Source organism: Drosophila takahashii, chromosome 3R, assembly GCF_030179915.1.
Source record: "Drosophila takahashii strain IR98-3 E-12201 chromosome 3R, DtakHiC1v2, whole genome shotgun sequence".
Classification (NCBI taxonomy): Eukaryota; Metazoa; Arthropoda; class Insecta; order Diptera; family Drosophilidae; genus Drosophila; species Drosophila takahashii.
This window is the reverse complement of record NC_091681.1, coordinates 23,340,546-23,355,012: the sequence shown is the minus strand read 5'-3', so window position 1 is coordinate 23,355,012 and position 14,467 is coordinate 23,340,546. Positions and strand designations below refer to the sequence as shown.

The 14,467-nt window shown below is 38.5% G+C and overlaps 2 protein-coding genes across 11 annotated transcripts in view; one reads left to right on the top strand and one right to left on the bottom strand.

Moving 5' to 3' along the window:
- LOC138913428 (uncharacterized) overlaps positions 1-14,437 on the top strand; it is a 73,677-nt gene extending 59,240 nt beyond the window's left edge. For 3 of the 9 annotated variants that reach the window (XM_070217169.1, XM_070217170.1, XM_070217171.1), the window contains 2 exons: positions 10,093-10,115; positions 13,086-14,436. In XM_070217169.1, the coding sequence (XP_070073270.1) occupies positions 10,093-10,115; positions 13,086-13,238 (176 nt within the window). In that variant the 3' untranslated portion in view covers positions 13,239-14,436. The other 6 variants (XM_070217173.1, XM_070217175.1, XM_070217178.1 and 3 more) reach the window with 5 other exon arrangements.
- Positions 9,078-9,979, bottom strand: LOC108054961 (uncharacterized). 2 transcript variants are annotated; one of them, XM_070217168.1, is made up of 4 exons: positions 9,718-9,979; positions 9,442-9,665; positions 9,333-9,385; positions 9,078-9,248 (listed from the first exon to the last, which is right to left on the bottom strand). In XM_070217168.1, exons 1-4 carry the CDS (start codon positions 9,907-9,909, stop codon positions 9,151-9,153), a joined length of 567 nt encoding a protein of 188 aa, XP_070073269.1. In that variant the 5' UTR covers positions 9,910-9,979; the 3' UTR covers positions 9,078-9,150. The 2 variants fall into 2 exon arrangements, with proteins under 2 accessions (XP_070073269.1, XP_016993590.2); XM_017138101.3 differs by having other exon boundaries at positions 9,078-9,385; positions 9,718-9,976.
- Positions 14,438-14,467: the final 30 nt, after the last annotated feature.

The window sequence follows — 14,467 nt, the reverse complement described above, 5'->3', positions numbered from 1 at the left end:
AGGGAGATTCGGCTAACCCCCAATCCATTCCAGAAACTCTTTCGGAATGGAATGTAAATTTGAACAGCGTTTTCTTTGTTTTCTCTGTCGCAAAAGGGCCACCGAGCGGTTGGCTTTCTGGATTTTTTGTATTCTAAAATGCTTTTTGCCCTGCGTATCGCCGGGCCCCAAGTGTTGCCTAATGTAATCCGGCTGGTATCTGTATCCCACAGATACGAACGAACACACAGACCACTCAGCCTCAAGACTGGGTTTCAATTTCGGGTTTTTCAATCGGGCCTCTAATGCCCAAGGTGGTCAAAGTTGTCCGTTTTCAGATTTTAATCGCTGGAATTTGTTTTAAGGCATCGAAATTTATGTGACAGCCCAAATTTTGAGTGTGACACTTTAGAAACGTTTTTATGGTTTATTAAAAAAATATCCGATTCAGCTTCAATCCCGCTGATCGTTTTGAATGCAGAGCGAAAACTAGTTTTTAATTAAAATCTAATTCGCTGGCTCCCAGGGAAAAGAGATGGGGATCCATATAAGAAGATGAAGATGGGGGATGGGAGGAGCACACTATATCGAGGGGATTTGGCAATGCAGCGGGCCAAGTGGAACTGCACTTGAGTCCCTTTTAGGCCGAAACTGGGGGAAATCGATCGAAAGCCATAAAACAAAATGTTTATATTTCGAGAAGTCAAAAGTCAAATAGGCAACGTAAAGATCAACAGACCGAAAGCTGCCATTGGTGGGCAGATTCGAGGGGGAAAAGAGGATGAAGGGGGAAGGCTCTCTCAGCACTTGGACTTAATTGAAATTTGAAATATGGTATTATGTGCGCGCAGTTCGGAAACAGTTCATAATGCCAAGCTCGAGCCAAGTTCGAGCACACGATTCTTGTGCTTGTTTATTGAAATGCTCGTAATTATCCAGTCGAGTGTAATGAGCAACTGGCTCAAGTGGAGGTGTTTCCCCGCCCACCCGTCGTTCCAGTCCGAGTCCCCTGCCAATGCCAATGCCATATGCACTTGTCCATGAAGGCAACCCGTCTATATAGTTGGCCGTTCCATTGCTACTGCGTTCATCGTAATGGAGGAACGCCGACTGATCGGGATGCTCCACTTAATCACCTGCAGATGTGGTTCTCGATTGGATTATAATTGGAATGGCCTTTCTCGGGACAAAGAAATTCAGAATATTGGGATATTATTGTGTGACGTATACTCCTTTGGAAAATTTGTATAAAGGAAGTAAAGAAACCGTATCATCATATCACTTAAGACTTAGCTTACTTCTGTTATAAATTTGGATATAATTTGTAGGCATTTGTAATTGTTTAATACGATTATTAACGATTTACGAACCAAATCCACTTCGACACCTTAAAAATGTTCTGATTAAACTTGAAATTCCTCAACAGTGCACTGATTAAATTAAAAATTCCTTGAGAAGATGCAAATGGAAAATAACATAAGAGAACAAAAAGGAAAAATTAATTCTGTTCTCCCCCTGTCCGCAGCAGATTTATGTGGCACTTCTATAAATAATTAAAATTCTAGATGATCACCCTTTGCCGCAGGCGAAGTGCACCATTTGTTAGCCCATTTAGACGGGCATGTGACTGGCATAAAAATAGAAATTGTTCCTTACTGAACGACTAATTAGGAAAACACATTTCCAGGGCCCGGCCGAATGGAAAATGGCCGAAACGCTCGTTTCGCCGTGCTTTTCTCACCAAATGTCCGTCCGCAATTACGGGGCATTTACATAAGCCGTTCATTAAATTTTATTGCACATTTCTGCTATTGTAAATAAAATGTCAACAAGCTCCGTGGCGTCGACACATTTGCGATTTAAATTAAAACAAATGCGAAAACCCCAAAATCACTAGGAAAGAGGCGACAGACGATGGTGACCACACAGATCACAGCCAATTTCTATTTTTATGTGACGATTTCCGAGCTTTTTGACAAAACAAACGATGAAAACAGAAATCATGGCAGACGCAGCCGAGTGAAAGAATGCGATGGCCCAGCTGAATGGCGGAATATTTTAAAATAATTACGTGCTTTTCGATCCCGGCGAGGAGCCACCTCAGCGAAATAAGTTTAATGTTAATTTGATTGCGCTTTTATTGATAGTAAAAACATTTATGCGGCATACAAAATGAATTATGAATGATTTGGCGGACAGTGAGGCGTTGTCAACGAGCCGACCGAAATTATATTCAGAATCCGATTTCAGATGGCCGATCGGCTCTTCAGCTGTGACGATCTCGTAGAATTGCCCAATAACGCATTTACGTTCGTTATTATTTGTATTTTTACGGTTGTTTCCATTTTGATTGGACTTAATTGGGCAGTTGGTTTGGTTTCGCAGAACAAGTTATAAAAATTTATTGCCGTATGATTCTGATCGAACAAGCAATATTAATTTGAACTTTTCAGTAATTTTTTTACTCAATATAAATTAGTTTAATTTTCAAATAGTTGTCTTGAAATTATTTTATTTATTTAAATTTTGAGATGCCACAGAAATTTCGAAACAAAGAACGATCTTAATCTTAATCTTATAATCTTAATAGTTTTTTATTTAGCTGTATAGTCTCTTAAATTTTTATTAATATTCGCCGGTTCCTTTACCCAAAGAGGTTTAGGATCTCTTACGATCGAATCGAATTTAGTTTCAAGGACACTCTCTTGTCCTTTACCGGGTTACCTTAAGGGTTATGCGATTTGCACAGGCTGTATTACAGACAGTACAAGTCCTGCCGCGTCTTAAAGTCCTTGAGTTGCGCAATTAGACGGGCGTTTGTGTTTTTTACGCACAGCTGTCGGCCATTCTACCTGTTAGCCTTTTTCCAGGGAATATCCTTTCTCCGGATGCAGTTTTTTACGCAGCCAGCGTCGCTGAAGGTCAAGTCTATTAATAATCATTTGCCAAAAAACTGCAACCGCTTAAGATTCTTAATGGCTGTGGCCAAGGTGAACAAGTTCTCGACTCGTTCTGGCTTTAAAATGATAAAAAACGACACTTTTGCGAATTGATAAATTAAAAAAATCTGCCAGCTTGGCCGGAGTTCCAAAGGTTCTTCTGGCCATGTTTTCAGCTGCGTATCGAGTTGTTTTTTTGCACCGAAAGTGAAGCGGTTAAATGGCGGGCTTGGGCTGGAAAGGTTTGTCAGAAAGTCGCAGGTCTGGAGGCCATAAACTCGGCAAACAAAAGGTGAGCGACGGTCGTAAAACGCGACAACATGGTGTGACATTCTGTCGAGCCTGCCCGCTTCCATATTTTTACCATATCCTGGGCAAGGGGTTTCGAGAACTGGTCACCCAGCGACTTTTGTTTGCCATTTTTATTGTCACTACTCGAGGCAAGGGGTTCCCGAAACGAAAATCCGGCATTTTACGACCCTTTTCGCAATTGGACAGTTTAACCCTTCGGCGGCGGTGGAAAAGGACTCGGAAGTCCATCTGGATTCCTTCACTCCCTCGGCCACGAAAGGCGTACACACGTTTCGTGGTTCTGCTCCTTTTGATTGTGATTTATGGGTCGAGAATAACCGGAAACCGAGAGTGAAAACACGCAATTCCGCGCAATTGTTGTGTGAATAAAAGATAATTTCAAGGCGCAGAAGCCAAGGCGCAGATATCCTTTAAACAAATGTATGTACATCGTACACCAATGGATATAAATCTGGGCATATCTAATGAATATGAAAACGAGTTGCACACCACAAAATGAAACTGCTGACATGGCAAAGCTCAAACATGCCTTAAATTCACCATCATATCTCACAAAGAGAGCATTTCATTTGCATTTTGCCATAAGTCCCAGAACTTTTTGGTGACCTCGACATATTTTTCTCAGATTTTGCTGAATGTGCACCCGGCTTTAAAGTTTCTAATGCAGATTCTCAGCATAGGCTATAAATTCAAAGGAACATATTTCCAAAACATTTTTAATTGAAGAAATTCCTTACGAATATTAAGGAAAATTAAAGGAAAAGAATTTAAGCTTTTTTATCTAACCTAAAATTTTAAACTACACGATAAGCTAATTTCCTTGTTAAATCTTTTTGTTTGTCCCCGAGTCTTGAAAGCTCTCCGCCGCCTATGTGAGACGTCTCAATCGCTCCGCAAAGCACCTGTAAAGTATGCCGAATGGCCGTTCAGGTGAGTTAAGTGATGCGCCCTCCTCCACTTGCATATGCATAATGTGGCCATCTGAATTGCTGGCGGGGCGTAATCACGTCTCGATGTGTGGCACGCGATGTGGCCGCCAAAAACGGAGGTGCCATTATCCAGTGGCAGACTTTGTTTCGCCGCGAGCGTTGGCCAATTTATTTTCGCCAAGATAATCCGCCGCATAATTGCACTGGGAGCCAGACTCGATCCATGTGGCCATGTCGCGGCCCCCATAAATTTCCTGTTCCGCCTGGCAGCCAACGGACAATGTCCAAGAAGTTACACTTGAAAAAAACCTAAGATCTCCAGTTTAATTTCTTCAGAATATTTTGTTCATATTTTGCAACAAATTATCCAAATATGAAATGTCATTATGCGTTCCCAATCAATTAACATTTACCATAAAACTTTAATTTTTAAAAATTTGGTGCAAAAAAATGAAATGTAACCCCTGTAAAAAATTCAAAATGTAGTCAAAAATGTTTTTTATATCTGAGGAAATCAATTCAGTCAATTTACGAGAAAAAAACACCCAGAAAAGTTCTTGTTTGGCCATAAGCCCAGAACCCTAATCTTAAGAAAAGCCCAAGAATTAGCCAAAAGATAGCTTTAACTTGATTTTATTCGATCCATTTTTGCTATGTGCAGTGGGGGGACAGTCGCTATGTCCGGCTGTGCGTATAATTGTTGTGCGTCCGCTTTAAAGTCGCATCCAGTCCTACAGTAAAACTCCCTTTTAATGGCCGCCGGCGATGATAAGGCCCCCGAGTTTATGGGTCCAGATAGCAAGTGTCAGCGTCACGTAAATTCGCCAGCAAGTCGGAGAAATTAGGGAACCTTGTCCGCTGTTCCCAGGGGTTATTAGCCATGGTTTTATAGAGTTTATGCTAGAGGGATAAATAGTCGCTGTGTGGGATGCTACCATTTCGGTAAGATGCACCATGTTTAATCTTTCGACTATTTATTCGACACTTTGTCACCCATTGGAATTCAATTCTCCAATTGAATTTCTCCGATTTCTCGGGCAGCCCAGCAATAAGTCGGTCAATCGATAATCGGATGACTATGACCCAGGCATTAAATGACAAAAACAACGCATTAGGGCTGGCAAGAGTTCGACCTCCGCATTGACCGCATGGATGAGTCAAAACATAGAATGCACTGGGAAAAAAAGTTTACAATATTTTTGAATGAAAAAAAAATTTTCAAACTTAATCTAAATTCCATTTTTTAATATTTTCCTTGATAAGGTACAATTTTCCTCTTTAAAGTAGTACACTAAAATATAAAATAATATATTAAATATATACATTTTCAATGAAATCTAGAATATGTATATTAATAACAAATTAAATTTATGAACAGTGTGGAAACGGGTTTTAGGGTTTTCAGCCAGACAAAGAAAGTGAGCCCAGGAGAAATGCGCAGGGAGAGAAAGAAGATGTGCGCAGTCGAGGGGATGAAATGGAATGCGCCCTGGCAAAGGCTCATTTCAATCTATTTATGAAAACCAAAAGTCTTTGAGACAAGCCAAACGATGGCGGTGCAGAGGCGGTGCTCTTATCACGGCCATTTGCCTCCGCCATTGCACCGCCAAAGTGGTTGATCCGGTTTACGGAATCCCCTCTCCAATCCCCAGAAACCACTCTCCGCTCGTGTGAATCTGTTGCTGGCTCTTCGGAGACTCATTGCGGGGCCAAAGGTCACCTGAGTGACTCTGCCCCACCGGACTTATAAAGCGGAGGTCCCAGTGCCGTCCTCCCATTATTTATGCCCACTTAGTACAATCGATTCGGAAATAATTTGAAACCGAAACATGCAAATAACATCGCATTGAGTTCAGCAATTAGCGTCACGGTGTTCAATTCGCTCTAAATGCCTACATTATAGAAAATTAACTCAACTTATGCGCCCAATTAGTCCCCTTGTAATGGAACATGTTTTATGGAACAGTTGCAGGCGCACTTTACAGCCAATTAAACTAATTGATATGGTTAGAGAATTTCCATTACTTTAATTGCATTAAATGAGATGTCAAGTTATTCTTTGAAGCTTTAAAATTTTATAATGCAATGGCTTACGAGGGCAATTTGAAAGTTTTAGTTCAAAGGTGGCTTGCAAATTTTGAAATAAATACTAAATAATAATTAACTGCAAATAATATATTACACCAATAACACTGATAAAATAAGAATTTTATAAAGAATATTTGAACTTGCAACTTTAATTTTAAATAATAAAAACAAATTAAATATTTGAAATGAAACTAAACATTATAATTTGTTTCTGTGCATATTATTCCAGTGCTTAAGAGAACTTAAATTTTCTATGATTAGGAATTCTGGAAAATCGTCAGTTCCTAAATCCCAAAGTAGATAATAAAGCCCCAAGTTGCGTTCATATTTGCTCGCCCATCGGATTGTAATCCAGCAGATTACGAGAAAATTCATGTTCCCTCTGTAGACGCCAGTTGAACTCTAGAATCGCTCGCATTTCGCAACCAGATGCGGCGCTTTCGATTCTCCGCTTCTCAATTTCCCCCCAATTAGCGCCACTCCCTGTTTTACCAACGCCCCTGGGCACATCCCCTTTTAACGAGGCCATCACCAGTCGAGGCAATCTCTGGCAATTCGACTATCGACCATTGGAGCTGGCGCAAAAATCTTTAAATTGTTGCAAATTACGTTTGAAAACGTGCCTTTTCCCGGAGATGCAGCCACGGGATTGCGGGAATGGGCGAAGATGCTCGGCGATCGTGCCGCCGCATTTGAGAAGAAACTCATTGGCCAGCACTTCATTCCGCTGGACACTTTAACGAGCCCAAATACAAATCACTCACGAGTGGTTCTGACCCGGGGCCAACAAATGCGAGAGTTACGCAAAACCATAATTAACAAACATTCGGCGGAATCCGTTTTACGAGCGGCACTGCTCGAACTTTCTGATTTACTCGACTGTCTACAGGGAGAGAAAAATCGTTAGAATACGAAACCCTAAGAGAGTTACTGATAAAGTTAGGAACCTTTTATTGCTAAAGAGATCTACCAATGGTTTGAACATTAATATTCATAATATTTTACGTTTTAACATACACATTTGAGATGTTTGTGATATTTCCTCACAGTGCACAAAGAGGGATTGGGCATATGATTTATCCGAGTGGTGGAAATCGTAGGAAATCCTTTCCAGCAGTCACATAACTCTTTCCACCGGCTGATGGATGGCCGCGTCTAATGAAGTCGTCGGGTCGTTGTCACCATACTTCCACCATTTGTTTGGGCCCAAAGTCTATAGATCGCCATACGTGACTGCACCTACGAATGGCATCCAATGAGCCCAGATAGACGAGCTGTCACTTGGTGACATGGGCTGAGATTTCCACCAACTAGATTCATCGAATCGATTGCACTGTCTGCGTTTGAATACGGAAAGTAATGATTAATATAATGGTTGTAGCTAATAGGGCACACTGCTGTTTTCCTTCGCCACATCACATCACTGTGGTTATTTCCTATGCATCAAACCAGCGCAGATATTTATTTAAAAGAATGAAGTCGAAAGTTTACTGGTAATTCAGTGATGGATTCTATTTTATTAACTTTAACGAAGAAACGCTTAAAGGCCTTAATGGGTTTTGTTATGAAAATCCATTTTCTATTTTTACAACAAAGAACTACACTCAAAATGACCATCATTTAATTTTAGTTCCTTACATTTATAATAACTCTATTTTTACTAGCACAACATAGAAATACACCGAAAATAATCATAGTTTCTCTCAATTAACCTTTGAACGTTAGCCGATAATCCGTTTTTGCTTAAACCGCTGTGCAACTGAGGCTAAAAACTGATAACTCAATGAACTGGGCGTCCATAACTGTGATTTTTCTGTGCCACTCCCATTTCACTTGCCCACCTAATAATAGGATGGTCCGAATGTCCTGCAGCTGCCTCTAAGCCAATAATGACGAAATCACTAGCCACGCCCAGTTTTTGGCAATAGCGATCGTTATCGGATCTCTCTTTCGCCTGGTGATAATCCTTAGATATCCCTGTCTTTGCAGAGTTGCCAAATTCATATCCTTTGGACTGCCTTACCGACCCACCCCCTCGGCGAAATTAGTCAGGACGCATGTGCACTGCTTGCACTGCTTGAAGACTGAGGGCGTTAACTGGTTAGCGGTCGTTTCGGCAAACGGCATAAAGAGGGCGCCCCTGTGCACTGGCCTTCTCCCCGGTAATTGGATGGCGATAGCCAACTCGCTTTTCGTTTCTAATTTAAGTTTTCCATCTGCAACATCGGCATTTTCGCATCTGTATCCACATCCGCATCCTTAGCGGTGCGTGCGCCTGCGTTTCTACTGTCCCACAATACCACTTGGCCATATTTTACCGCTTTTAAGCAGCGCGTAAATACTCACGCTTACTGCAAGAGTCCATTAAACGGTCGTAAAAACTTTACGATTCCCAATATGAGATTCTCTTAATACGATTTTTTATGATATTGAAATCTCCTTTCGCAGCGAGCCCATCATCGCCCATCTTTCGAGTCGAGAGAGCGGCCATCTGAGGCCCACTCGCCTCGCAGCCACCCCCCTGCAGTTCGCTTTTCCGCCGCTTTTCCAGCTGGGGGAAAGCGGAAAAACTGAAAAACCACCGCCGCAGGTATCATAATGGCCTCCCCTCGCCAACGGGGCGTATGCGTGTGCTTTAATGTCTTGTTGAGGCCTATAAAACACGCTCGTCATCCAGGGCGATGACGAAAACACGGCGATTGGGATGTCGATTTTCATTCAGTTAGCCACGGCCAAAGAAAGCATTAATTGGGAGATACTAAATTAATTTGAATTAAATTTTGTAGACCTTTAGAAATTGGGATAAAAATAGTTAACAATTAAATATAGATTCGTTTTCAAGGAGAAATAATCTTCTGTTTATTATTCTGTTCAGGAACTAATTTAAAGTCGGTTTAAGAACATTACGAACCGCCCGAACTACCGCCACCAGAACCACCGGAACCACCGGAACTACCGGAACCGGAATCATCGCCATCGCCATCATCCTCATCATTAGCTTCTATAGTGATACACAGCGATATTACGAAAAGACTTAGGCACATTATATCTTGTCCCAGGCACAGAGCACCAATTGTATATTCACCCATTTCGTATTGCCCATCGATCATTTTTTGAATGTTGAGCAGAGGGGGAATGCTAAAAAAAAATTGGCAATGTGAAAAGAGAAGATATACAAAAATTGGCTTTCGTACCAAAAGGGGCGCGTACACAAAAGGCCTGCCGTATATAGGGCCATTAAAATGTTTTTGCTCGAGGACCTCCGAAATATTCGAGTGTCAAAGCAAATCATTAAATTAATTGCGTACATGAAAATTAAGGCGCCAACAAGCGGTCTATAATTTTTTGTGGATGTATATGATAGGTCTTCATAGAAAAGTCCCCAAAGTGTTGATGTTAAAGTTAATATCAGGCTGATCTGTATTTAGAAGGGTTGCATTATAATTCCAAAAGTCATGATATATACTAACCGCCACGATGATAAGATACCTCCAGCTAAACTCACAGTGATTTGATTGACCTTCACTTGGTATTTCGCTATGCGGAGGCGGAGGAGTCATTTCTTCGTCCTTGTTTTCGTCGTATAGTAAACCATTTCCCGACTGTTTCCCAACCTTATACTCTTTAAATCCCCAGTTTTCGGTTGTATGGTGAATCTTCATGTGTATATTTTTCCTTTTTTATGTGACAAATTCAGAAAATCTAGCGTGTGACTACAAACTCTTGGAAGCAACAAAACAAATTTAATATTTAAATATTTGTTCTTGTTATAGAATATTGAATATTATAATATTTTCCAAATTTATTATAATCGTTACAATAAATATCTCATTTTTCATTTTTAGATTACCAACGATCTACAAAAATGGTGAGTGAAAAATCTTTGTCTTCTTTAAGCCTTAAGTCCTATAAATCGCCCTTTCATGCATTAAAATCTGTAACAAACAAACATATTTATTGATGGCGCAATTTACAAGGCAGTGTATCATTAGTGCAATTAAAGTGCAATAAAAGTAGAGGAAAACACACTCAGACGGACGAGCGGTCATTAGGTGTGTGCACTCGTATAAATTTTATTGAGTAATTTGGAGGTGGCTCGAGATCGCTGCCGCGCAGATGACGATGACACGGAGACCCAGATTCGGGGTGACCCATAAACCCGACCGCATCGGGGATTAAAAAATGATTGCGTGAGAAGGCATTTAGTAATCGTCGAAAGAACTCATTCGTCAGATGAAGGTGATCGGGAAGCGGGAAACGGGGACGGGGAAACCACGGCCAAACAAGCCGTAAACCGACGCTATAAAAGTGTATCAAATTAGGGAACGAACTTGATGTACGGGGAGTCTTTTTATTTCCACCACTGAGCCGCACTTTTCACTCGGGGCGAGTCTCACTCAATGCCATTGATTTTATGGCGAGTGACAATTGATTCCGGTCTCATTACTCACTCCTGCACTCGCCTCTGAGCCGAAATACTTTACAGTCTTTTTATGGGCAATTACTCCTGTCTTCTAGCGGCTTTTACGATCCGCACTCAACGCCGAATTGCACTCGCAATGGCAATAGTTCCCGTTCCCGAGGTTGTGGGAACCAACGAAAGGAAAACTGGCTGGCAGCTTGTTAAACGAATGGATTTTCGAGTGCGCCATGAATGCAACCATAATAGTGTGTAGTATTTGACCAACTTGCTCGGCTGTATTATGCCGTGAATGTGTGTTTATAGCCCAGAGAATGTTAGTAGGTAACAAATCGGCTTGTACCAGTAAGGCAGTAAATAATATGTTACATTTAATCCGACGTCCATTTATAAATATTAAACAATAAACCTAAAATCTTCATTCGTGCTCCAAATTAATAATGTCCATCTCCAATAATGTAATTTTACGAAATACTGCTAGGCACGTCAGTTCACTTACACCCAAAAAAAAAACCAATAGTTTACATTTAATGAGCGTTGTATTAAAAGTATACTAATGGTAGTATGAAAGTGTAAGTATTAAATTAACACTAATTAGTTTAAACTGTAAACTTTGTATTGTAAGTGCTACACCAAAGAGTATAAGTCGTAAACCTTTAGTGTAATTTGTAAACTAATTATATTCGACTACTTAGTTTATTATTTACACTTGTAGTTTCAAAAAAAACTTTTTGTAGTATAAAGAAAATGTAGTTTCAAAGTACTACAAAATAGTTTCATGCCTACACTTTATAGTTTCAAGGTTACACTAATTATTATAAGAGTGACAATCTGTAGCATACATTTTATACTGACCGAAAAATTATTTTTTATGGTGTGAAACTAGGATGATAGCGTTTATTTTTACATATACCTTGGTTTAAAACCAGGACAAAAGCGAGTATGGAAACACAAAAAGTGATACCAGATTTTGCGTTTTTTGACGCGTTTGTGATTATTATGATGATTCATCTGTGTGAGTTTGGTCCTGCATTCCTGTGAAATTCGCGCCGAGTCAAGATGTAAGTAAAATATTTATTTTAAAATAAAAAGTGCAATATTTCATTTTCATTTGTTGTGTAAAAAAACCCACCCCTTGCTTCCATGAAAACAAGTGCTTTGCGCACGCGAAGGAGTTCCAAACATATATGTACATATGTATGTGTTGCGCAAAATATTTGTTTCCATGGAACAGGGGTTGAAATGGAAAAAGTGCGCTGTGTTTATCTACACTTACAAGCATTGTGCGTAAATGTATGTATTTTCATGGAAACAAGTATTTTGCGCACGAAAAGGAGTTACAAACGTATATGTTTGTATTCATATTCATATATGAATGAAGTTGCATAAAATAAGATACATTTTAATTAATAATAACGAAGAATTATTTATTTTAAGTGATCAATTTGATATTTTGGCTTTTGATGAACATTATCAAGCCTATAAAGTTGGTGCAAAAGAAAATTCTTTAAAAATTAATAATATAAGTGTTTTTCAAGGTCCCCCTGTTAAATGTTATAATAAGAATACTATAACCTATGTAAGATTAAAATTATTTTAATTTAAGAATATTTATCAAATAATAATAAAATAATATATTGAATAATAGTAAAAGAAAAACATTATACAACGAGATTTTATTGGGATTTTATTGGGATTAAATTGTATACCACAAAAAACTAAATAGTATAAATTGTATACTACAGGTAGCGGGGAAATCGTATAGGTATTATACGAAATAGTTTCAAATGTACACTAACAATCTAGATAAATAGTTTAATACGTATACTACAGCACCCGAAATTAGTATAATATGTACACAAAATAGTATAAAACTGAGACCACATAGCGTACCGTTTACACTAAATAGTATACAAAATAAACTACCAGCCCAATTTTCAGTACACTGGGTGAGTATAAACTGTATACTCGTTAGTTTAATCTTGACATTTTCCAAAAGTATCATTTTAACACTTTCGAAGTCATTAGGTTAATACTCAGAGTATTGAGAAATTTTTGACACTCAATAGTTTACTTTTAATGTACGATTAGTTTAGTTTCTATGATCATTTTTTTTTGGGTGTAGATAGTGTAAGAATTCTTTAAAGATGTAGTTCAATGTATCGCCCCGAAAAAATGAAATAAATAAGTCCATAAAAACTGTCTTAAATAAGCAAAAGAAAAATGAATAGAGGTAATATCATAATCATGTAAAAAAAACTTTAATGTAAATAAAGAAACGTAAAACAAATCTGTTAAAATTGAACTAAAAAACCAGGTTTTCTTCTTTATCTTACCGTTAATTTACCCATTATTTATAATATTTTGGCCTTTATTCTTTTACAAGTGTTTCCCTTTTTTATGCCTATTTTGTTTTAGATACAACCTGTCACTCGAGAGATTACAACGGAGCTGTTTCTTTTATGGTTTGTTCCGCTTTTGTTTAACGGTCCTGAGGATCACACGCAATCCCACGCAATCAACCACCGAAGTCAGGAAAACCCGACTCAACGCACAACTCGACTCAACTGAAAGTCGACTCTCCCACCCGGCAACTCAAAATAGTGTTTTATTGTTGAAAATTACGCTTCTTTTATTTATTTTGTTTTTTTTTCTGCACTTCTGCTGCTCACTCACTCTCACCCAGTTTCAATTTTTATATGTTTATTACGAGTATTATCGTTTAATGCTGTTTTTGTTATTGTTGCACCAGTAGTTGTGTCAGACTAACGTGTGAAGTTGTTTTATTATTTGTTTTGATTATCAAAATGGGCGTTTTACATTTTTCCGGTCGTTGGGCGGCCCACCTGCCACGGACCCACAGCTTATAGCCCATATCCCATAACCCCGGGGCAAGGGCAGTAAATCACAGCCCGCTGTGAGTGGCTGAGTATCTGGGCAGCAATACACTGTAAAAATATCAATCCTTCACTTAAGAAACTCTCTATAATTGTATGGTAGCTATCGTGACATAGTTTATAGCAATTTAGTCCTAACTTGTGCAAACATCTGATTTCCTCTAGACAAGTATGATTTTACAAAATATTTTAAGCTTAGATTAGGAAAATATAAAAAAAAGTTTTAAATATTTGTATTAATTATTAAAATATATTAATAGGTGTTAAGAATTACTATTATATTTAAAAAATCTTACCAAAGAATACAAAAAAAACACGAACATTCTAGTTTTATAAAAATATTTATGGTTCATCATGATTTTTTTCACTGCATGAGTGGATTCTAGTGCACTCAGTGCTGGCCACTCATTCGCACTCGCCGTATGACCCATAAACATAAACCAAAGTGTGGCAAAATGTTTAATTTGGAATTTATGAGCAATTAATTTTAAAGCACTCTCCCGGCCGTTAACGCCGTTTGGCCATAAAAGATTTAACAAGCCAGTGTGCCAAAAATTGATTGTTTAGCCAATCCGATGATTGATCAATTATTCAATTGTTATCGCCCAAGATTTGGTAAGCGCATTCGAGCAAGAGCCATAAAACTACGCGAAAGTCAATTATAAAAGAATTAGTTGATTAAACAGCTAGGTAGGAAGCCCATTAATCTGTCTGGAGCTAAGGAATTTAAGCAAATTTGTTTAACAACAAAAACTATTAAATAAGAATAAAAATGTATTGTACGAATATGTAAATGTAGATTGTATACGAAAATATATTAATATGTTGAAGTTTTAGAAAAAAAAGATAAAACACATAAATAAAAATAAAAATATAAAATTAAATATTTATTGTTTTTTTTTT